This window comes from Poecilia mexicana, unplaced genomic scaffold (assembly GCF_051168715.1).
Source record: "Poecilia mexicana isolate PSO_F unplaced genomic scaffold, ASM5116871v1 scaffold_5, whole genome shotgun sequence".
In the NCBI taxonomy this organism is placed as follows: Eukaryota; Metazoa; Chordata; class Actinopteri; order Cyprinodontiformes; family Poeciliidae; genus Poecilia; species Poecilia mexicana.
In genome coordinates, this window is record NW_028263374.1 from 13,536,171 (window position 1) to 13,562,106 (window position 25,936).

Consider the following 25,936-nt stretch of genomic DNA (forward strand, 5'->3'; position numbering starts at 1 on the left):
AGCCAGAGCGCTTAAAAAACAAAACAAAAAACTGATACATTTTTTTGACAATAATGGTTTTTTGATGACTGAGCCGTTTCAAAAAATTTCCCTATTTTTGAGGCACAGTGCATCGTTACCTAGCAACCTCAGCTGAGTAAAGTCCATCACCTAGCAACCCAAGCGGAGCTCAGCTGGTTTCACTGCTGTACAATGGCTGCTGGAAAAGACAAGAGTTTTGTGGCTGACTTACCATTCATCAACCACTTGTTGCATCCTTGTTGATTATGCAGGAGCCTCTACCAATGCTTTTCAAAGTTGTACAGTTGTATAGTTATTAATCTGTTTGCAGCCATTTTCACGTGTGAGTGTAAACAGAACAAGGCAGACTAAAGTTTCATTACCTAAGAATGATTTTGTTCAGAACATGTGATGAGCATATTTTGTATAACCCATAGTCCTTTCTCATCCTGAAGCATAATAAGTCACCTTTAAGACTGACCAATCGCTTCATGAAGAAGTGCTAGGATAACTTTAGGTTTTTACAAACACAAGGTGCATTTGCACAGTAGATTAGCACTGCTAAGTATGATTAGAAAATACTTAACTGAAACCACTACATTATCTCCCAAACTGATTATTACCAAATGATCAAAGGAGTGCTCGTCCTCAGCTGATGCTTCAGCCATTTTGACCAGATGTTCTGGTACTGTACAGTAAGCACTTCTAATGTTTGCTTTGGTGACACGAGACCTGCTGCATAAAGTACGTTTATTTATTCTTTAATTTAATACCGCGTATATGAAGTTTGATTTTTACTTGCATATGTTTTGTCAATGCTTTTATTTGTTTGCTTAATTGGTCCTATTACGCTGTTTCTGTGTCCAGTTTCCTTTTTTGTGTTCTGTTTTGATGTTTTCCACTAAAACACATCAAAAGGTAAATTTCTCAACATGATGTTCTTGTTTTTTTTTTTGTTTTTTTTGTGGATACTAGAAGAAGAAAAGCATATAATTCTCAGGTTGACAAAGCAGCCATTTTTGCATTGGATTTGTGTTATGTATTAGACTTATTCACTCTTGTTTCTATTTGGAAAATGTATCATTAAAATATTTTTGAAAAATTGTTAAACTCTGCATCTTTCATGAGTAGACATGCACACATTAATCTCTGCCATATTTGGGCTTTAGAAGATCTTCTTATATGTTTTGCTCTGACTATATTATTTACTTGCCAGTTTATATTTCATCAGATGTACTTTGAGCTAATTCAGAAAACTGGTTGATCATTGGTGGATTAAATGATTCACACATTTACCTACACAAGAGAAATTCAGGATTCACTTGGCAGTAATTTACCAATTCAAGACATATTTAGAAAATTCTAATTGAGTTCAGAAAAATGCTTGACATGCTTGACATATTGTGACAGTTTCCATGTTAAGATTTATACGGCAAACGTTCGACTAAATGTTATGGAGGTTGAGACTATTCAACAGGGACTTATCTAGATTTTGATCAACATGATTTATGCGATTGAAAATGTAGGAGAAAGCAGAGAGTTTTACATTTTCATGCATGTGGATATAAAAAAAATATTTGCAACTTGTTGAAAGAATGAAAAACTTATTTTTTGATGTTCACAGGCGATGAAAAGATTTGAAGATTGAACAAGTAGTTTTGAGAATTTCAACTCATGAGAAGTTCATCAAAGCGACTGAGAAAAACTGCGACCTGCGCAGCGCTTTTTAGTCATAACTCAAAATACTGACGTGACAAGTCTCACTGTTACTTACTTATGAATGTTCACATATTCATACATGGACATGGAGGGAGTCAGATGACTTGGGAGTGTCTAACCATAATCCAGGATGAAAACAGCACAGACAGACAGACAGACAGACAGACAGACAGACAGACAGACAGACAGACAGACAGGCATATCCCTCTCCTCTCTCATTTTTCTCTGCAGCTCTGTGGTTTAGCTGCCCTAATCCCAGGGTTGTCTCTTAATGAAGCCTGGATGCGTGAGGCTGGATTGTAAGATAAAGATTTTATGATTAACGTGTCCAACCGCCTGTGCAGACTTTTCTCCTCACCGGCTCTGGGTCAGCGTAATCCCGTCCTGACATCGGACCACAAACTAAATACTCACATCAATACAATTGACTTCAGACAGAGAGAGCCGGCGTTGGAGCCAAGAGAAAGAGAGGAAAACGTAAGAAGGGACGACAGAAATAACAAATCTGATCTGAGAGCGCTGGTGTCGGTCAGTATCAATGACCACCCACCGAGAGGTCAATGAAAGAGGTCACAAGGCCACGCCGGGTCAGGGCTCAGTGGTGAGAATGGTCACTCATTGCATCGTTACTTTTTCCTCATCACTTACTTTGTATTTCTGCGCAGAGTTGCAGCAGCTCATCATTTTAGACCAGATATTTGTAGGTATGATGTCAGAGGTTGCATTATGGGAGACATTTTCCTAATCCCGATAAACACACTGATGAACATCCCATTCCTGATCCGTGTGGGGAGAAATATATCGCTTTGTTTTCACAAGGATTAGTATAAGCCTCTGTGTGTAAGAGTGTATTTGTAAAGCAGAAAAAAGCAGGGACTGTGATGAAGGGAGCGGATGAATAACAAAAGAAGGGCATCTCTCCGGTCAACGGACATGCAGACACTCACAGACGTTTAGCTCTCACATGATAAATGATGGATTTGATGAAGCGCCGCCTTTAGAGCAGAAAACATTTTAAAAAGAAAGAGGAAGACAAAGAATCAGCTGGAGCCCCAATAAACCTTTTTGACCACTGACATCTAACAAAGTTTGATGAAGGAACATAAAATGGTTTGGTTGCACTGAAGATCTTTATTGCTCGTATCCTTCATCAGCTTTCTCCTCATAAATCTCTCCTGGTTGACCATTGTCCGTGTCCTCGGTGTCCGTTTTTACCGTGCATCTGTTGCTTTGCTGCTTCCACTCAGTTTGTTCCTCTTTTTCTTGTTTTTTATTCCAGATCATGTCTTTGCTGCAGTTTTCCAACGTTCTAGCATTGCATCCCTTACCATCCTGTTCACTCTGCATGGTTAAATATGGGCCCTCATCCAGACTAGTTAGTGCCTAAAAGAACCAAACCTCTGTGTCACATCAAAATTTTCTCCATTAGAAACAAATTGTAACCTATTCCTTTTTAAATGAGTAAAAAAAAATCTGATCTAAAGGAATAAAAATGCTTCAATTATATTCATTTTACCAGGGTTTTTATGGATACCAGCACCTGTGCCACCAATTATTAAAAAAAAAACGTGCTTCCTGCTCTTGAAGTGTCTGCATGTCAGCCGCGTTTGTTGCGGTCTGCACAGGTTTGTCTGGCATCATGTTCATCTTACATGCTCACGCTGCCGGATGTGCTGTTTGGGATAAAACACAGCTAAGCTGATGATCAGGGCTCAGTGTCTGAACGTTTTCATTAATTCACTAATCCTGATGAAGAGGGGCAGTCAGCGCTGTTTACTGAGGCGCAGCACTGCAGTGTCTGATAGAGCGACAGTTTTATTTCATAAAAACACCGGGGGGTGGGGAACGATGTCAAGAAGGGTAGTTGTCGAACAAAGAGGAAGGCGAACGCCGTCACCAAGTGGTCAGTGCTGTAAATGCAGAGTAGTTTAGGAGTTTGACCACTAGGTGTCACTGTTAGACCACTTTCCTGAAGCGCTGACGTCTGCTTCTGAAAACATTGAGGTATGCATGGTGTATCATCTATTAAACATGATCAGCTGAAAAATCTAAATGTGCAAATTAAATATTCCAGTAAGATGATTTTATATCTCCAGCAACATATTCACACAAACACAGATTCAAAAAAAGGGACACATTTGGTGGGAAATCATCTTTTAAACACCACATGCCTGCAGAGCGAGGGGGGGATTTTGGAATGAAATTAACCTATTTGCATGTAAACTGGCTGATGGAGTTTGTTTGGATCGGAATAATCAGGCTAATGAAGATACCTGGGGACTGCGCTTCATGATAAATCTCCATGCTGCCCTCTCTATCCTGCGAGCAATCATATCTGTAATTATTTACTGTGAAAGTACATGAAGCGGGATTAATCAAGGAAATCTGACTGATTAAATCTTCAAAGGCAGCAGTGATGCGCAAGGGCTACCAGGGAAAGAGGGATGTAGTCGGCGCTTTTATCCTTGACGTGGAAAAAAGGGATGAGAGTAACCAGGCGGTTCTTTTCAGGAACCTCGATGTACTTTCAGAAAAAAAGCCACAGTTTGGGGGAGAACGGGTCATCTGAGTTGAATGTAGTTGATAACTGCGATGATGAGAGATGCAGGAGACAAATGTAATACTTTGGTTATTCAAGAATACACTGTGCCTATTGTAAAAATAAAGTTGTAAAATTTTGTGTTTGTAGTTGCATTTTTAACATTTTCTATTAGAAAAACGATAGATGCAGAAATATAATTGTTAATACTTAATAGTTCATGAGTACAGGATTTGAGTCTGCTTTTCTCCATAGTCTCCTTAAAATATTTTGATGGACTTTAGATCAGTAGCAGTCTGAGCTAAAAGCGGTCCCTCTTCAAATTATTTGTATTTTTATCACCTTGAAAAGCTATGCTCAAAGAAATAGTTTTATTTTTACACATTATTACCAACAACATAAATAAAATGAATTAATTAGCTTTAAATACTAACCCATGGGTTAATATTCAGCTAATATTAATATTGGAAATGTAAAGCAGCTCTAGGCATGAAATGTTATTTTATCTACAAAGATTTAACTAGAATTGCTAGGATATTGGGTTTTTTGTAGTTTGATTTGATTCTAGTTTCATTATTATTGTGTTTGTATTCTTTTGATCAGTCTTGTTCCTGTTTTCTTTAGTTCAGTCCGTTCTTAGTGACTCTAGTTTTATTATGTTTAGTTTGTTTTACTGCTAGATTCATTTTCTAGTCTCTTGTGTAATCTCCCTCGTCTCCATGTGCCACTTTCTCTTTCTCTCTCCCTCTCCTCACTTTGCTTTATGATTTCTCTCCCCTCACACCTGCAACCTGATAACTAATCAGCCCAGGTCCTTTGTTTCAGCATTCAAACTCTCAGTACTTCAGCACCTCTTTCTCAGTCACTCCTCGCTGGTTCCTCCCGTCTCTTCTTCCCCTGCTGTTCTGCCCTGGCTCCTTGTAATTTTTATAAGTTTGTTTATATTATTGTAAGTTTGTTTAAATTAAAACTCGACACTTCCGCCTGCTGTGTTTGGGTCCACTCAACAAGAATACAATATGACAATAACTAGACATCGTCTTTGTGTTTTTGTCTCTTACTGAAATAAATTATTAGGAATCAGACCTTCGTGTCATTGATACAGTAAATCATTAATTACTTATAGTTGAAACACTTTTTTCTCTAAACTGTTTGGTTTTTCTGTGATATTCTATGATTTCTTCCGGTGGCGAGACAAATTACCTTGCAGGGGTGTTAATAAAGTCAGTGAACTTTGAAAGTTAATCTTATTTAGTTGAGTTTTCATTTCATTTCTCATTTCCTTTTTAAATTTATGAAATAGCTCACTTAGTGGAAATGAAGAAATTAATGTTTTAGATAAAAAACTAAATGAATAATTTCTCTGTTCTTACAGAAAACGTATTGGACTTTACAGAAGCTTCAAAGGGCATCTGCTGTTTCAGAGATGCTAACAAAATCTTTGTATCTGTATTACAAATTATCTAAGATAATTTGTTAGTTTAGATAAATAAAAGTCCCTGGAAAGGGAATGTTATTCAAATCACCTTAATCACCTGTTTTATATGAACTATGCATCAAATATAAGGCCGATCTACACATATAACCCAAAGTAGACAGAATAATAAAGATTTATCAGTATCCTTTGTGTATTCAGCTGTCATATATATGACAGAGGTTATGTCAAGGCTCTGCATTTGAAGGGCGTAAACACTGCCGGGCCACATATAGATCAGAGACACCGAGGAATGTAGCGTCCTGCAAAGCCTTGCAGATGTTATGTCGAGTGTTCATGTAAAAGTTTTATGACTGAGCGAGAGAGCAAATGGTTTGGAGAGAGCAGCGTGGTCAGCTGTCTTTACACCAACAATGCTGTCAGGACATAAACATGTTTACAGGCCTATTTTAAGCCCTTCTCCATTTAAGCCAGAAAAAAATTGGTTCGTGGAGCATTCCAGTAAGATGTGGTTGAGAGATAGAGCTATTTATGCTAATGGTTGGGTAAGGCTCTAGGAAATTTATGCAAGTGTGTGCAATTAGTTTTTAAGTGATGGAGACACATCTTTGTGTGTCTGTGTGTTAGTGTATAACTGTGTCCCCTGACGAAATGTGCTTACTGCTCCAGTTCGCCGTCCTTCCTGGCTGTCCCTGAACCTAACCTCTACGCGGCACGTTGCCAGACGGAGCTGGTGCATCTGTTTTCTGGGAGTTCGCATTATTCAAATGGAATAAAAGTCAGGGTGTGTGCCTGAAATAAAAGGGGAATAAACTTCCTGAATGGATGCATCGTTAAAAGTGCAATGGGAGCCCGGCATACCCAGCAGGACAGTTATCACCATTTACACAAAAGGCCACTGTTACATGTTTATATTTCTGTAAGATTAAACCAAACCACACATTTATTCCCCGCTTTGCGTCAAAGCAGAGAGGAGCTGAGGCCGTCCTGTATATCAGAATTAGATTGACATTTACTCGACGTTGCACCATGCGTCGGTTTCACCTCGGCGCTCGTCTTCTGCTCCTTCACTCTCTCCTTGCCTACCTCTTTAAAATGACACATGCAAGCACATTTCAGATATCTGATCTGAATCTACACCTTAACTGGCAGCGAGGAGGAATTGACATGTGGGGACGGAGAACTCCCACAGTATCAGGTTCACACGGTTTGTGGGGACTGTTTTAATGTCAAAGTTGTGCATTTAATTTTCAGCGTTGCTTCATGTGTGCCAGTTTCGCTTAGAGTCCAGCTTCGTGTGCTGATCCTGTGCTCCATGTTTCCATTTAGTAAAGCCTGTGTGGGCCTGCAGAAAGTCTCCTCACCTTTTTAGTCACTAAAAATTCATTAAATCAGATGATAAGAACTTGTTAGGCTGCAAAATGTGCCTGGAAACTCATAGGAGAATTACAGCCTGCAGTTCATCTCTGTGTCCACCAAGTCATTTTAGCATTTCCTTCCTCAACTGGAATCTGTAAGTCTAGTTTCAGTGACTCAACATCCCTCCTGCACCCAGTCTGCAATCCCTATTTTCTGTGATCTGCCATCCGTTGCTGGGTTTTCCCTCCTCCGTTCAGCCCCTCCTTCCCCTTACATTCCCTCTCTCTCGCGCTGCCTGTATCTCCCCCCTTCCACAGTTGTCCTCACATATTAGGTTCCCCTGTCCTAAGAAGCAGAATTAGCCTGGAATCTTGTGCACTTGTTTCCTTCAATCCTAGGAAGGAGGTGACGGCATGAAGGGAAAACGAGAGGGAAATACAGACTCTCAAGAGGCTTTGAGACAAACTTAAGGAAGGAGGATAAATTGTGTGAAGGGAAGATGAACATGCAGATGCTTGTTGTTTGATGCGGCTTCACTGAAGGCATGTGGCTGCCTGCACACAGTGTTTCCCTCCACACTCTCCAGCTGACTGGTGGAAGATCTGCATTCATGTGGCTGAGTGCTACATGATTTATCCACCCAAAATAACGTGAGAATACTTTCTTTGCTCCACTCTACGCGGACGTATCCGTACTACTTTATGCCGGCTGACGCACTGAGTTCTGGAGCTGGGGAGAACGGATCTAAATCAGTCTGAACAACGTGAGGACCTGAGGCAGCAGATGTGGGGCTCAGGTAAGGCTAAGAAAGCACCTCCAGGTAGCAGTACCTGTCCTTTGATCACTTTAAAAAGAGCTGAGAGGCTGCATCAGCTGGGCTCCTCTCACAGCTGACTTTTTTTCTGAGCAGAACCAAAGAGCAAGTGACATAACACGAGGCTGTGAGGGTTTTTATGCTGATGAAAGTTTGGGCAGTCGTCGGCTAACATCGGCGTGTAACACACGTCCTGCTCTGGCCAGCGGGTTTGATGCAGTAAAAGGAGCGATGGAGAGAAGGAGGGGGATTCAGGGAGGCAAGTTTCATCTGTACACAACGATTGGCTCGGCGGTGTAAATTGGTGGCGGCAGAGTCATGCTGTGAGGATGCGTTTCTTCACCAGGATCAGGGAGGACGGTCAGAGAATATCGAACCACAGTTTGAATTAAATGTGCTATAATGGTCCTGTCAAAGTCCAGACCAACACTGAATCTGTTGCGAGACTTGGAAAAGTGATGCGCATTGACTCTCTTCAGCCATTCTGTCTGAGCTTGAGTTAGTTTGAGAAAATATTGGACAAGAATATTGGTTAGTGTTTAGATCTGCAGACGTGGTAGAGAGAAAAACCCAAGAAGATTCTCGCTGAAATGGCAGCAAAAGGCGGTTCTGCAAAATATTTACTCAGAAAAGCTTAAAGCAAATAAAAGGACATTATCTGGGAAAAAATAAAAATAAATAAAAATCATACTTCCCCTTTAAAATTATGTTGGTTTATCATAGAAACTCCCAATACAATCCATTGAAATTCCACAGACTGTGACGAACATGAAGGAGTATTAATATTATTTCAAGCTACTGTATTTCCTGACATTCACGCTGTCCCTCCTGCAGCTTTACAACAGAAATATCATGCACACATACAGAGCCCCAGGTGGTGGAAGCAAAAAGTCAATAAAACTGCAATTCAGTGATTGCATTCTGCCTGAGGACGACATGTAGCTGAAATCTCCCCAAAACAACAAGAATTTCAGTCTGTGTGTTTTCCTCCTGTTGGTGAAAAGATGTCTGGTGACGCAGAGCTAAGAAAAGTTTCAAAAAGCAAGATTTAAGATTTTAGAACTAAAATATGGAAACCTTAAGATTTTACTGTCAGCAGTAGAGTTTTACCACCTGCTACAAATGTGATTTCATGTATCAAAGTAAAATCATTTAATCAGAATATTTTTTAGGATGGGATAGTAAAGATAATTTTATATATATAGCACATTTTCAGCAACAAGCCAATACAAAGTGCTTTACAGGATAACAAACCAAAGGAAAGAGCAAAAGAAGAAAAAGCTAATAATGCTGATAAATAAACTAGGTAAGTCAGAGCTTAATTAGTTTATTCTTTTAGAAATTTAAAGTCTATGCAGATAAAATTCACAATAACACTGCACAACAAAAAAGGGTATCACTTATTGGTTTTATTTACATTATATAAAAAACGTTAGATGTTTCTTGATAATCAGCAACAGAAGACATCTTATACTTTTTCTGCAGTTTTTTAATCGATTGTTTCCATTGACTATTTGACAAAGACCTCAAGGTGTGAGGTGTGAAGACCTCCATGCCATCACCATAATCCTTAGCTCCTTCCACCAACTTTATATCTACAAGATGCTTTCCATTCAGACGAAACATATTGGTAAACATAAATATATCTAAGCAGCATGTATCTATGTATTACTTAGACTTTAGTCTGTTAGTATTTGAATACTTTGGCATTTAAATATAATCTTTTGGATGCATCTAGTTGTCATAACTTCTACAGTCCGTTTTTGTTTCTATGTGCTTATAAGGTGATAAACTTATAGATATATTTTCCACATATCAAAACAAGTCTCCTCAACTGAACAATTTGTTATATGTGTAACAACATGAGACACACAAATTATCACTTCAGAATCAAAAAACTAAACCCCATGGAAAACTGTGAGTCAGTTTACTTTGCTAATGAAAACAAATCGTAGAGACTAAATCTAAGCTGCCTGGTAGATGATAAAAGTAAAGCTCGATCCTCTCGTCTCCTCAAATTAAAGCACTTTAACCTGTTAGTAGCTGATTATAACACATGCTTAAAGCTATTTCCTTGGGAGTTACACATCGAATGAAGACATCATTTAGCTTTGGCAGGACTCTCATCTGGACTCTCTGCTAGCGGCTGAAGCTAATTTTAGTTTAACAAGGCTGTCGACACAGTTATGGCCTCTTGGGGCAGATTGAGGGAGTGAGAGGATGGCAGAGGTCACAATAAAGTAATCCTGGCTGCACAGCTCACAGCCAAAAATTAGTCATTACACTCTGACTCAAAATGTTTGGACTCAACATGTTGGATGTTTTTCACCACCCAACATGTTTCTTTTTCTTTGGCATTTATTTTTTTGTGTGCAATCAATCATACCTGACAGTTTGAGAACACACAACAATGTTCAGACATAATGAATACTATGAAGAAGTATTTGCTCCGTTACAAACTTCTTATGTTTCGGCTTATTCGTCTAAATATACTCTGACAAATAATACAAAAGCAGTTTCAAAATTATTTCAATCATAAACCTGTACATAAAGAAGATGAGGTTCAAGAAAAAATAAAGTTACTAACATCAATTAGTCTGTAAAATGTTTAAAATATATTCCAGAAGCTTTGGGATTCAAAGAAAAGTGGATTCATTCACCACAAATAGAGAAATCATGGAAAAGTAATGAATCTTCCCAGAAATGCACAGCCAACCAAACTTACTCCTACAGTATAACAACAATTCGCCCAGGAGGTCACAAGGTCAGAGTTCATGATTCTTAATAAAAAAATAGGAACAACAAAATCTCGCAATTAACTACAAAACATCTAGATGGCTCCCAAGACTTTCAGACTAGCAACAACCAGTTTTTCTTTCATTGTGCTTGTTTCTTTGTTATTGTGCCTGTGTTGTTGTTTTTGCTTTTCTTCTAATTCATGCAAAGCACTTTAAACGAACGTGTTTCTGAAAAACTGCTTTATAAATAAAACTTCTTCCTTTTCTTATTCTTGAGTTATGTAACGAACCAGCTGTTTACTGATTTAATGTCATTCCCTCAATTATCTTCTTAACTTTATTCTAACATTTAGACACAATAACTGACATATGTCTCGATAATATTTCTGTGTTTTTGAAAGCTCAAGTCGCCTTGAGGAACACACGAAGTGAGCTCCAGAAAATGACGTGCCTTTCATTATGACTTTGATGAAGCCCTCAGACCATGACTTTTTCCTCTGCATATATTTGAATAATAAAAGCTTATTAGAGCTTCAAAGACCACAGTGTCATGAGCTGTGTAAATTAAAGGCTTGCAATAAATTTTTATAATTAACAGCCTTGAAAACATCTTAAAACTTTGCTATAAATCCCCAATGGAGCAACACCCAAACGCTCCCGCAGACATGCAGGATGGTTTGCAACATGAGCCCAGTGGTCTGGTTTCATCCTCCAATGGCGACATCCATTAAAGTCATGCTGCGTCTGACCCTGCACCCTCAGACAGCCATATTAGCACCTGGCCTATTGACTACAACAATACACCTGTCTGCATTATTCAGGCCGACTCTGCTAATGAGGAAACCTTATCAGTCATGAGCGCCGTCCCAGGCCTGAACAGATGGGCTGACGTCGAGCTGCTGCAGGCCTTTCAGATGTCCTCATTCACAGAAAAGGGTTTTTAAAATCTGATTTATATGACACAAAAACACACAGTAGTGTATAACTGTGAACCGGGAGAAAAATAAGTTTTTTTAAAAATAAGAATTAAAGCTGCAGTACGTAACTTTTATTAAAAATATATGTGTTTTGTACATATTTGTTAAAATTATCATTATAAAACAGATTTTTGTAAAAACTCTAGCTCCTCTGCCTTCTCCCAGTCCTCCCAGTACTAACTGCAGAAAAACACCACTGAGTCAGGAACAACCAATCAGAGAGAGGAGGAGGGTTTCAGCGCTGTCAATCACTCTGATGCTCAGCTCATCCCGTTTTCTCTTTGCTAAGCTAAACTGGTTAACCACAACATAGCTTGCCAGAAATGCTAAGGCTAGTTAGCACAGCCACCAAACAGTCTTCCTGTCAGAGTAAGATGTTTTCCACCATTAGCTCATTTAGCATCATACAGGAGGATGATTGACAGTGCTAAGACCCTCCCCCTGACTCTGATTGGTTGTTTTTGACTGGTGCAGACTGCAATTGTCGCATGGGGAGGAGATTATCTCTTTCATATTATACTGTAACAACGTGGTGACCGTTTTAAATTAAAATTTATTGCAAAAGTTACAAACTGCAGCTTTAATATTCAGTCTGACTGAACCAATATTTTAACCTTCCTTCAGCTGCGGTGCTTCAGCTGTAACTCTGGCTGTAAATTCCTGCAGGACAGATTATTGTAGGATTGCTCTGTATTTTGTTGTCTCTGCTGAAGACGAGTGTTCCCACAGCATGATGCTGCCGTTTCACATAGGGGACGATGTCTCCAACATGACTGCAAATCTTCTACGAAACACATTTTCATTCTCAGTTTGCTGTTTGCATATGAAGTCTGTTCGGCACTTTGGTCAGTTTTGTTGTTTTAAAAATGCTTCTGAATAAATCTGGCTCGGCTGCAGGCGTATCCCGGACCTCGTGGTTGATTCTCTGATTGATGCTGCCTCTTCCCAGCCAGTTGGTTCAAGTGGACAGCCATGTCTTTGTATTTCTGTCAGGCTCTTTCAGATGATGGATTGAACTATGCTTTGAGATCATAAAAGTTTGGAAAACTATTTTAAGCTGATTCTGATTTAAATTTCTCCACAATTTCATCTCTGGCCTCTGTTTTAATTCTGTCTTCTTAATGATGCTCGTTCACTGATGTTTGCTAACGAGCTTCTGAGGTGTTTAAAGAATAACTTCATACTCAAATTAAATTACACACAAGTGGCAATATTTACCAACAAGGTGACGTTAGATTTTGTACTTAGGGATGTGAAAAATATGAATTAATTTGTGTTTGCTTATAATAAAGTAGTTATAATGTGACCAAATTCTTTTGGCACTGCCTCTTTATTTTATGGACATACTTGCTGTAAGTGTAACTCTTATATTACCTGAAGCTGAGGCTTTTGTGACACTCTAATGTGGTTTATAAAACCCTTAAACATCCATTAGCACAGAGTTGTGCTTTTATTAGGCTGCATTGTTCTGCTTTACGTTGCAAAAGATGTGCATGCAAAGACTATTTGAGCTCATTCGGCAGCCTTTGCCTATGACTGTCAAGCAGCTGTCAGCATTTCTCTTCATCCTGCTGTTTCACCACATCTTCCGCCTTTCCTCGCCCAAAAACGTCCATGCAGGAGTCAGTTCGCATTAACCTCAATCTCTCCTCACCTCCACACAATGTTTCATTGAGTCTCTGAAGCTGTCAGTCTGCGTTGCACCTTTGTGTCTGCCTCCCTTTTTTGTTCTCACACAGCTTTCAGTGAACTCTGTCAACGTTTTCTTTTATTTTTTTTTGTTAGGGGGGAAAATATGTCTCCAACCTAAAAGTCTAAAGACAGGTGGACACCAGTGGAAACATCCAGGATTATAGAGAGAGAGAGAGAGAGAGAGAGAGAGAGAGAGAGAGAGAGAGGATGATGTCTGAGCTGGCTTTATGCACCTGAGAGAAGGGTGAAAGGAGGATGGATGTGCAGCCAGACAAGGACGCATGAGTGAAAAATGACCGGTAGTAAACAGCAAAGAAACGGTGACAGAGAGAAAAAGAGAGCAGAAATGACAGCCGCATTATCACTCTGCCTCCTGATTCAAACACCACAAGTAAACGCTCTGCTCTGGCTCGTCTCATTGGCTGCACCTCCAGCCAATCGTAGCTCGGGAATGCAAGGTGCCTTTAGGTTATACCCAACCCCAAAATATGAGGGAGAGACAGAGAGAGGCATGCTGTAGTGCAGAGGTTCCTCCTGTGAGCTGAGCCTCCGTGTCTCTGGTGTTCCTCCTGCATCACAGAGAATAAATTACAGGCTTCCTTGCAGCAGCTTGAGTGCATGTTGTGTTGCAGCTCAGGCTGCTGGGTTTCCTCCTCTGTCAACAGCTGGCTGAGCCGGGTGTCGAGATCAGAGGCAGAGCGAGCTTCTTGCAAGGACGAGGAGGACGAAGAGGGGAACGAGGTTAGGGGCTAGAAAAAGTGAAAGTTGTGATGGTGATTGGGTTTTTCCACCTTGAGTTGTACGAGTCAGAGATGTAAGGCTCCAAAGATTTGAGTCATCCCTTTAGCAGACTGAGGAGTAGAGGAGTGAAACGGGAAGACAACGTGGGAAACAGAAGTGGAAGGATTCAGGATGATCCTGGGTAAGACCGTATTTAAGAGCTCCTGCTTCTTTTTACTGCTATTGATCTGATTGACTGGCTTCTCGCTGGCACACAGCTTTCCTTCAGAATGGTCACTTAAAGTTTTGGCCATTTTATCCAGCTCGTTCTACAACATTTTTAGGAATTTTTACCTTCTATGAACTGCATGGCTTCAAGATTCTGGAGTCTTTGGAGAATGTGGGCATTGTTTTCTCATAGGTTGGGTTAAAATCTGAAGTTTCTCCTGTGATCAAAACACATCAAACCTATTAAACCTATTAAAACCGGCATTACACCAAATTTAGTTTTTCCAAATGTGAGCTGAATAGGTTCATTTCAACAGCATGCTCTTTATCTGAGTTATCTCTTTTGTTCTGTTTTCACTTTTGACGAATGAAATGAGCTGTTTCACATTTTAACGCCTAAGCCTGCTGTGAAACGGTTTCCTTATGTTACCACATATGGAGCCGTAACTAGAAACCCGTTTCCTGCGGGTCTTTACGTCAAAACATAACAGACATAACGAGGCTATTAAAAGAGGGATGTCACATGAAATATCATGTTTATATCATATTTTAATGTTATTTATTCATCAAAAACATACCTGGAGTTTTCTATGGCAAACATTCAGGGTGCTTAAACGCTTACTCTCACAAAGCGCCGCCTATTTCCACAAATCTCCTCCTTCGACCTCACAGAGCCTCTCAACTCTTCTCCAGACTTGTGGCGGCAGCAATTAGCTGAGCTTATAATGCAAACTACTTATAAGTCCGACGCTTCTGAGAACGGTTATTAACGGCATCATGGAGCAGCCTGGTTGAGATGACGTTTCCTAAAGATCAGGAGCTGCTAAAGGAGATGGAGGCCTAATTTAAAGCAATCAAATTACAAAGTCAGATTTCCTATAAATTATGTTTGATGTATGCAGCGTTTTTGTAGCTGAAAGTAACGTAATTACTTGATTGGTACAAACAAAAGTTTTAGAGTGAGGTCACAAATTGACCCTACAGACATCAAGATGTCTGGTAGAAAGACAGATGGCTTCTCTTTCAAAGAAAACATCCAATCTGCCAAAAACCTTGCGAGCGACTCAATATGATCACATGGAGATTTATTAGAAAAATCACAAATAGTTCAACATTTCAGTCTAAAGACGAAGATGACTTGTAGTTTTTATCACGTAAAGTGACTTTAATCTTACACTGAAAAGAAAAGGTGAATTTAGGTTTGAAGTGACTTAAGTCTAAATCCAACAAATCAATTGTGAGTGAAGAGGACAAGAGATGTTCACTCTGTGTGAAACGTGCTGCCAATATCTTAAGAAGAATAAAAGCTGAATGTGAATGAAAATCTGCTTCAGCAAAGTACGAGTGAAGAAGCTGACTCTTTTCTGCAGAAGAAACACGTTGAAGTCAGACATTTTTAGACAAGATTGGCTGCTAACGTCATAAAATGTTGAAGAAGATTTTACCTCAGTAGTCACATGGACAGTCGATCCGTCACGTTTAATTAGCAAGGATTCAAATGAAGATTGTTGATGAAAGGTTAAATGATGACATGCAGCCTCACTTCCTGTCAGCGGTCAGACAGTTTAATTTTTTGACCCCCGTCACACCGTTGAACATCAGCATCGCATTTTAATTAGTCATGAAGAAATGTCAATAGCGTCAGCAAGGACATTCTACTTCCTGTTTTCATTTTGCAGCTTAAACCAACCATTTCATAGCATGTTTTTAAACCATGATGCATCAGGGAATGTGTTCATAATATCTATTAAATATGGAGATAGATGTTACTTAAAATGCAAAAACAGAATTTTATTCAGTTGTTTCTTTTAATCTGAAGTGTTAAACTGAATCATCATTCATTTTAACCCTGATTCCCATCTGAATCTCATAAAATATGTCAGATTATGAACCCTTATGAATACATAACAACGTTATGTGAAGTTCTGCTAACATTATTTACTAGCGTTATATAAACAAATGGTGATACAGTAGACAATGAGTGGAACATAATTATTTGTGAAAAAGGACGAAAAAATTACTGAAGCTACAAAAATATGAAAGAATTAAAATGACCCACCATTCTTTCTGTGTTACAAACACAAACTTGTGTGATTTTTCCACAGCTTCCCTTTAAACTATATATAGAAACTTTTGGGGAGAATCTTTTAAAAATTGAGTCAAGAACAGCTTCACCTAAACTCAAGTATTGATGTCATCAACTTAATGGCCACCTACAGGCAAAGACTCGCTATTACAGCATTTCTTTCTTCCGTTTTTATGCTATTATCCCATGACAGTGTAGAGGCAATTTTTAATGCATATTTTTGTGCAAATCCTACTCAAATATTACAGTAATAACTAAAATGATACCATTACATAATCTAATGTTGCCTTATGCAGACTCTCTGTTTGCACCGAGCAAGGTTTACTAACTCTGATATCCAAAATAATTCTCAGGCTCCTTGAATATATTTTCTGAATATTTTACATAATTATGATTTGAACACAAGATGACTTTAATCAGAGTTTTAAACCCTCATCCCAAGTTGGTCTGGGAGATACAAGGATTCCTCAAACATGCAAGAAGGAATCAAAACAACACTTCACTATAACATGATGCAAAATTCAAAAGAGTCAAATTTTTCAAAAATAAGTAAAGGATGCAAATGAGAAAATGTTGGGGAAATCCCATCAGGACAGCTGAACTTCATTCAAGGTTGATCAGATTCTCTGTAATTGTTTGCAGATTAAAAGTCAATAAAATTGAAAGCTGAAAGTTAATCTAAAATTGATTTAATCCAAGTGCCATAGCTGAGGTAACCAGGTGATTGCAGCTTTTATTTTTCCCATTTTTCTCAGCAACACATTTATGTTCAATTATAGTCACTTTATTGGCTGATTTTGGTTTGATGCATCACAAAACCTGGTATTTCTACAGGGTTACGTAAACTTTTACATTCACTGTCTACACATGGAAACGTGGAAATATAACTTGCGATAATCCATATCACTGTGATCACAGTGGATCCGTTCACTTCCAGCGTCTCATCTTGTCAGTGTATTAATAATCACAATAATAGTAATAATGAGTCCAACGTGTAGCTTCTCAGTAAATTTGATTAACTGCAGTGACCTTGTTCAGCGTAGGTGTTCGCTGACTAAATATTTGCTTTATTCCCAGCCCCACTCGGGTCTTCCTGTGATCTGGCTTTAAGCTCCAGCTCGCGGTAATCCCCTTCCCGGTGCGGAGGCTTTAACTCTGCATGTATTATAAACACTGAACAGACAAACTCGTGAACCTGACAACGTGGGTAGGTGGAAGTCCGTGCACCGTATTATTTTCCTTTTAGAGTTAGACGCAGTCACCAAAATAGCATCATTGACATTGACTGCAAAGATGGAGGGATGAGCACCTCTCTTCACGCCGCTGTTTTATCATTCCTTGCGTTCCACTAATCCTTCCTCATCCATCTATTGCTTTGATGAAAGGAAAATATGAAAAAGGTTGAGACTGGGAAATTTGTGCCGAAGCTGGCTCCCTTGATGCAAAGACGAGTGGAGCTCAGTTTAGTAACTCTTGTGTGATTTTTTTTAGGATGAATATTTCAGACCCATGGGTTTTTATTTATTTAAAAGTGAGCCGAGGCTTCCTCCAGTCTGATGCAAAGACCTCACTCAGCAGTATGTGAAACTTCACTGCTTGCATCACGGCTTGCTGAACCAGTGTCTCTGTCTCTGTCACACACACACACACACACACATAGATATTAACACATCACAGATTGCATAAAATCTGTGTTTCTATGTGTTTGTTTATTTACAACCGGTGCACAGACACACATGCATTTCAAACAGATAAGTCCTCGTCTCGTAAATGTCCTCTGAAGAGATCACAGGTACACGTTGTCCCTGACGATCAGGGTGACCTTTACACCAGGGCGATGCAACGAAGGGTGAAAAGTATTGACATTTAAATTGGAGAAATGCGCCCGTCGCTCTGCATGTCTGACAAACCGGTGAACATTTCAGCCGTCTGGGAAGCTCGAAATTTGTACAAACCGTGACAAGCTGTTCAAATATGCCAGATAAGGGAAGGTCAAATCAAAACGCCAAACATACAGACGACATACATGTATCAGAATCCTACGCTAATTCTGATACCGCAAATCTAAATCTAGAGCAGCCTCTTACCTATCCGTTACCTCGTTAGTACATACAAGTGACGTCATTTGATCTCAGTTTACATGCCGCTGGACTGTTAAGCCCAAAGGCTTGGGCTAGAAAACGTGAACACACAAAAGCTTGGGGATGAAGTCTTGGAGACGTTCATGTCACTAAACAGGAGCTGGTTTCACGAAAGACTGGCAAGAAAGAAATGACTTTTTTAAAGAAAAGCAATAGCAAGGCCTTTCTGCAGTTTGAGTAGAGGACGCAAGAAACTTGTGGAAGAAGAAACATTGGAATAAAACCTGTAAGAAGCTGCAGAAAAGTTAAATCTGGGGTGGAGCTTCGTTTTCCAACAAGAACAACCCCAAAACTAAACACATGGCCGGAGCTGCAGCATACCGAGCTCCAACGCTCCTGAGTTAAACGGCGTGGAAACGATGGCTGGGTGGATTGTTTCAGAGAAAGTGTTAGGGATGTAATTTTTTTATGCACTTCTCCTGTCACATTAGATTCACTCTCATTTTGCTCTCCGCTCGTCTGCTTTCCTTGTTTTCTAGAAAGAGTGTGATTTCAAGGTCAAGTACAAGAAATCAACTGAAAATTACTGAAAGGGATTTGTTTGCTTTTACATTTTGCAGCCCAACAAGCAAAGTTATGAATTTAATTTCTTACAATAAATGACGATTTTTTTTTTAACAGTTCAAAGAAAAATTTGCAAAGCAGTTAGGCTTGTGGATAAATGGATGTGAAAATGACTTTGAGTGAAGAAGCTGATCGTTTTCTCACGTTCACCCTGTCGCTGTGTTGTCACTGCCAAAACGCTTGTCAACATCCTTTTTTGTAAGCCGACTCTGACAAGGTGTCATGTGGCGCCATGTTTACACACCTGTAAAAGCAGCAAGGAAAAAAAAAAAAGCTGCTGGTGCGACTCTGCTGGAGCCAGGAGGGAAACCTCCACCTTTATTTATCGCTTTTAGGACCAGAGTTAATATGGATTGAGTCACTTTTGGATATTCGAGTACAAGTGGTGCAAAATTCATGTTTTTTATTTGCAAACACAACTGAGAAAATTGTCATGAAGATTTTATTTATTCATTTAACTGCCCGAACATTTAGACATGTCTGAAGATAACGAGTCTTGACTCGTCTGGATGTTAAAGGTAGCTGGAGGACGCCACTGTTGACATTTTTTAGTTAGAAAGTATGCAAAGCCTTTCGTCTCGCTTCAAAACTTTATGCTCAAAATGTATACCCAGGTCAGCTTTAAAAATACACTCCAGTAAAAATATATTTACTGGACTGCTTATTGCTATTGTGTGTTCTCTGTTTATCCAAGGCCACTGTTTGCTCTTTTTGCACACGGTTTCTTTTGTGTGCATCGCTCTTGTGTAACCTCACCAGCTTACACTCCCCGGTTTCTATAGGTTCACATCTACAGATAAGTGCTGCCCTGCTGTTCCCAGCAGGTGTGCGGATTGTTTGACAAGAGAAGCAATAATGCAGTGCTGGTTGTTGTGTTAACACGGCGGAGCTCTTGGTGATCCTCTTTTCTCTCAACGTGGCTGTGTGACAAAAGATGGGCCTGTTTGCTTTAACCTGCAAAACTTTACGTAAAAATCCGAGAAATAAATCCGTCCCAGATTCTGGGCGTTTCAGCATTTTCAAAATGTCAGAATGGTAGACGAACGCGAGCCTTTTTATGTTCAAGCCATCAACTTGAACTCAGTAAAACTGATGTAATTAAAACGCTGCATTACTACAATAAACACAGATGGCTGAAGGTCTTATGAGGCCATTAAATATAATTTGATATGGGTCCATTCCCTCCTTTAAACTCATTATTCACCACCAACATTAGCACCAAGTACCCTCCACTAGAGGAAAATTAAGCATGCAGAAAGAATGGTTGGTTTTTATATAATTCGGTGCACAGGCGGTACTGCAGTGGGAATGCCAGGAATTTGGAGGACGTAGGTTTCGCAATGATCTTGGAACGATTGGGAAACCACACACAACCACACAGCCTCCAGCTAAGCAAAATACGACCTCTGACAAAGTCCATCAAAAGGCAGCAAAGCGTCCTAATGCGTCTATGAGGCCTCGTCTTTTCTTGGCGACCTTCATTAAGTGTTTTCTGACAAAACGGTTTGATGCTCCAGGCGATCCAGGAGGACCGATTCCTGCCAAGCGCACCACTTAATGGCTGGTCGGCATATTTACCAAAATATAATAAATGTTCTGAACTTATACCTGACCTCTAAAAGTGTTCAAGGTTCCAACTCATTTAATGTCAAAATGGCCTGATTTTCCAGACTCCAACTCTCAGTGGTTTCTCTTTCCTCATGAAGTCTGTTTTTAGAGTTCGCTGTGAATTTAAGGCATTTCTCTGGAGATCTGTCTTTAAATACACTTTAAATGTTGTAGACTCAACAGATTGACAGCTAGATGAAGAATTTATGGATGCAGATTTTACAGAATAAAATGAAAAAGAATACAAATCTTCTCTTGAACTCATTTTGATTTGAGTCAAAGGTTTGGGAAATATGCTGTTTAGTTGAACAAGAATCAAACTCACAACCTTTCAATTGTCAGAGAACCATAATCACCTGCAACAAGTTTAGATCAGACTGTTTCTTCTAGGTGCTTCTTTACTTATTTGTATGTAAATTGTTTGTAATAATAATTTGCTATGAAGTAAGAAAATCAATAAACTTAAAGGACAAAAGCTGGATAAAGAACCCATTTTTAAAAACGTCTATAAAACATTTTAGTCTCAAAATAATCAATCGGCTCCGCATTTAGCAGTTTCAAATTTCACATAAGAAAGATGAAGAATTTCCTTCGGTAAACTTTGTTCATTAAGTCTTTCTTGAACATTTGGTTCAGTCTCAAAGCCTTAGAAAGGTTTTGTAACCTTTTGGCTACATTAATAGTAGCAGATGTTCCTCATCTGCTACTAATTTCTCGAGATCAGAGCATGTTGTGATAGTTTAGGTCACTGAATTTCCTTAGACAAGTTCTGTTTCAGTCATTGTTTAAAGGTTAAAGTCAGGTGGCTCTTTGGTGTGGTAAGAGGAATTGAACTCGGCTAAAAGGAATGGATGTTATTCAAAATTAATTCATGATTCAACCAGGAAGGCAATTAACCTTTCCCAGCCGGTAGGTTTGAATAACTTCCTCCCTGTAATAAATTCAGTCACTGTTTGAAAACTGCCTTCTGTATTCACTCAGGTTAGAGTTAGGCATTAAAATTGTAATCTATGATATTTAAGTCCAGAAACAAGAGAAATCTGTAAGAGTGGTAAAGGTTGCTTTACATCACCGTTAGTGGAAATATGAAATCAGATCTGCTCACGAGGAACAAAGCCAACATGAAACAAAGTAGTTCATGCACGACATTGTGTAGTGGACATGACAAAGGTTAGGCAGAGGTGTTGACTGGACAGCTTTCTCCGCCTCGACAGCGCTGCATGTTGTTCTTTAAAAAGACGCACCAGGGACTAGGACTGCCTTCAAGGCAGCTGGCGTCCGTTCTGTACATTAACCTGCAGGTTAACAGCCTGCTTTACCTGCGCCGCTAACCTTGGACTCACCTCGAAATATGCGGCTCCCTCCTCTCTCTCTCTCTCTCTCTCTCTTTCTCTCTCTCTCTTCGCATGCTTTCCTGCTCGTTCCACCTCATCTCCCCCTCCTCGTCCAGACCTCTTTTTCTCGCTCGGTTGATTCCAGCCACTCAACATACTGTTATTATGTCTCAACCAGCTCCTGCTTTTCATCTGCAGGTTCTGAATGACCGGTTTTTACAACCTAATGATGCTTCAGAACAAGAAGACACTAAAATAAATAAATAATAATGATGATGATGATGATGATGATGATGATGATAATAATAATAATAATAATGAAGTGGGGGAATATTAAGAACAAGACAATCTATAAATGATGATGAGAGCGGTGCTAAAAGCCTTCGGGGGCAAATAGAAACATTTCTTTAATTACCAATTTTGCATAAAATCAGAAAGTCGACTGGAAAATGGACTGGCTAATCTTGTGAGCACATTTCCGGCGAAGGACGACTTGAGCGAGTTCCCTGGGAGCCGGCATTTAAGTTGGGCTGCTGGAGTGCAGAGGAGCATCTATCATTAAAACAAAGTGCAGCCTGGAATCAGACGCGTTCTCCTTCACCGGCACTCGACTCCCATCTTCACTCTGTCCTTTCCTCGCCGCCTCGATCTCACACAGAACAAAACTCAACATTTATCACCCCAGAGCGCATAAGTTACTCTTTCTAAAGCACCCAGCTTCATTCACATTCCAGAGGTGTGTGTGTGTGTGTATGTGTGCGTGTGTGTGTGTGTGTGTGTGTGTGTGTGTGTGTGTGTGTGTGTGTGTGTGTGTGTGTGTGCAGAAAGCCGCCACACGGCCATCCATCCCCCGCCTAGGTTGAAATAGCTGCCTCTGACTTGAGGGTAAGCTGAGCTGCAGTAAATTGGATTTCATGCTCAGTCCTTCGCAGTTGCAGCAGCGAGCGACATTAAGAAAGAACCATCCTCCACCGCGAAAGGTTAGGAGCCTCAAACACAGCTGCACTGCATTTTGTACCTCGCACTAGAAGCGGGTTTGTGTAACAAATAGTTTGGAGCACTTGATTTGCTCACGAGGAGGTTATAAATGTCAGCTGTCAAAGTGCGTCGACGAACAGCTCAGCACTGCTGCAGCAAAGCTAGAATCAAGAGTCGTAAATCACAAACGCACAAATGATGCCATCTGCCACCAAAATGTGCAATCAACTCTTTGTGCTCAATTGTTCAATGTTTTTTTTTTTCCTTCATGAAAACGTTTTGGGAAGACAAACAGAATCGTCACGTGGGTTTCTGGTTAACAGACTCACTCCCACCCTGCTGCAGTGACAGTAAGCGGGGCATTTTGTAGGGGGGGAGGCTAATCCACCGCAGACTCTCATTTCAGAGTCATCTTTGCACAGCAGGCCATTTAGATGCAGATGTGCCACTGCTGCCGTCGTCGAGCTGACAGGCCTGTAACCAAACGTGGCTTAAAATCTTTTCTGTTTTTCTTCTTTTTTTCTTTTTTTTTTTTTGCAGCAAAGTCCGCCATGTTTCTGACTTGAATTTTATTTCGGTAGTCCTGTCGGCGGTCCATCCTGAAGCCGTCGTACAGCAGAGAGACGGACGCAACCAGGGAATGCAGAAAGGCTCAGAGGACGTCTCTGGCATTGGCGTTACCTCTATGATCATTAAAGCTAAATTGGCTAAATGAATTGCCAATTTAGGAGGCCTTAGTCACATCCATTGGATTGAGTGTGTGTGTGTGTGTGTGTGTGTGTGTGTGTGTGTGTGTGTGTGTGTGTGTGTGTGTGTGTGTGTGTGTGTGTGTGTCTGCAATGTGGTTTGGGAAACTGAAAAAAAAAATCTGTTTTTCTTTAGTTTTCTCTTCATTTCTGACCAAACACCCTTTTGATCACAACTCACAAAAAACAATTCAATAAGCCATTACACGAGCATTGATCTTTTTATCACCCAAACATTTGCATTAGAAAAGGGAAAGTCGGTGAGATGGCATTCGTTTTCGTGAAGTGAAGAAGCCGTGGATACCCAGCCAGCATGGATAGGTGGGCCCCACTTGGGTTTGATGTGGGCTACATGGGTTATGAGTGGGCATGGGTTTTATCTGGGCTAACTGTATGGGACCGATATGGTAACCTAAAATGGGGCCCACTTGGGCTGGCCCATTTGGGCTAAACATATGGGCCCCATTCAGCATTAATGTGGGCTAACTGTGAATGGGGCAGAAGTGGGCAACACTATGTGGGGCCCATGTAGTTTCGGTATCACGGGCCCAACATGGGAAGCCCATGTGGGCTGACCACACTGAACCCACATGAGATAAGTATGGGCTGACCGTACATGGGTTGGACCTGGGCATGCCTATGTAGGCCCCATTCCTTTTTTATGTGGGCTAACTGGGGATGGGGCAGAAGTGGGCAACACTATGTGGGGCCCATGTAGTTTCAGTATCACGGGCCCAACATGGGAAGCCCATGTGGGCTGACCACATTGAACCCACATGAGATAAGTATGGGCTGACCGTACATGGGTTGGACCTGGGCATGCGTATGTAGGCCCCATACCTTTTTTATGTGGGCTAACTGGGGATGGGGCAGAAGTGGGCAACACTATGTGGGGCCCATGTAGTTTCGGTATCACGGGCCCAACATGGGAAGCCCATGTGGGCTGACCACACTGAACCCACATGAGATAAGTATGGGCTGACCGTACATGGGTTGGACCTGGGCATGCCTATGTAGGCCCCATTCCATTTTTATGTGGGCTAACTGGGGATGGGGCAGAAGTGGGCAACACTATGTGGGGCCCATGTAGTTTCAGTATCATGGGCCCAACATGGGAAGCCCATGTGGGCTGACCACACTGAACCCACATGAGATAAGTATGGGCTGACCGTACATGGGTTGGACCTGGGCATGCGTATGTAGGCCCCATTCCTTTTTTATGTGGGCTAACTGGGGATGGGGCAGAAGTGGGCAACACTATGTGGGGCCCATGTAGTTTCAGTATCACGGGCCCAACATGGGAAGCCCATGTGGGCTGACCACATTGAACCCACATGAGATAAGTATGGGCTGACCGTACATGGGTTGGACCTGGGCATGCGTATGTAGGCCCCATTCCTTTTTTATGTGGGCTAACTGGGGATGGGGCAGAAGTGGGCAACACTATGTGGGGCCCATGTAGTTTCGGTATCACGGGCCCAACATGGGAAGCCCATTTGGGCTGACCACACTGAACCCACATGAGATAAGTATGGGCTGACCGTACATGGGTTGGACCTGGGCATGCCTATGTAGGCCCCATTCCTTTTTTATGTGGGCTAACTGGGGATGGGGCAGAAGTGGGCAACACTATGTGGGGCCCATGTAGTTTCGGTATCACGGGCCCAACATGGGAAGCCCATGTGGGCTGACCACACTGAACCCACATGAGATAAGTATGGGCTGACCGTACATGGGTTGGACCTGGGCATGCGTATGTAGGCCCCATTCCTTTTTTATGTGGGCTAACTGGGGATGGGGCAGAAGTGGGCAACACTATGTGGGGCCCATGTAGTTTCAGTATCACGGGCCCAACATGGGAAGCCCATGTGGGCTGACCACACTGAACCCACATAAGATAAGTATGGGCTGACCGTACATGGGTTGGACCTGGGCATGCCTATGTAGGCCCCATTCCTTTTTTATGTGGGCTAACTGGGGATGGGGCAGAAGTGGGCAACACTATGTGGGGCCCATGTAGTTTCGGTATCACGGGCCCAACATGGGAAGCCCATTTGGGCTGACCACACTGAACCCACATGAGATAAGTATGGGCTGACCGTACATGGGTTGGACCTGGGCATGCCTATGTAGGCCCCATTCCTTTTTTATGTGGGCTAACTGGGGATGGGGCAGAAGTGGGCAACACTATGTGGGGCCCATGTAGTTTCGGTATCACGGGCCCAACATGGGAAGCCCATGTGGGCTGACCACACTGA

At 40.9% G+C, this 25,936-nt stretch overlaps 1 protein-coding gene across 1 annotated transcript in view; it reads left to right on the top strand.

The window, feature by feature from the left end:
* The first annotated feature begins 13,047 nt into the window (after positions 1-13,047).
* Positions 13,048-25,936, top strand: part of LOC106924394 (zinc finger protein 385A-like) — a 48,463-nt gene continuing 35,574 nt past the window's right edge. Inside the window, exon 1 of the mRNA XM_014998085.2 lies at positions 13,048-14,195. Coding sequence (XP_014853571.2) covers positions 14,186-14,195 — 10 coding nt within the window. The 5' untranslated portion in view covers positions 13,048-14,185. The remainder of the gene's footprint in view (positions 14,196-25,936) is intronic.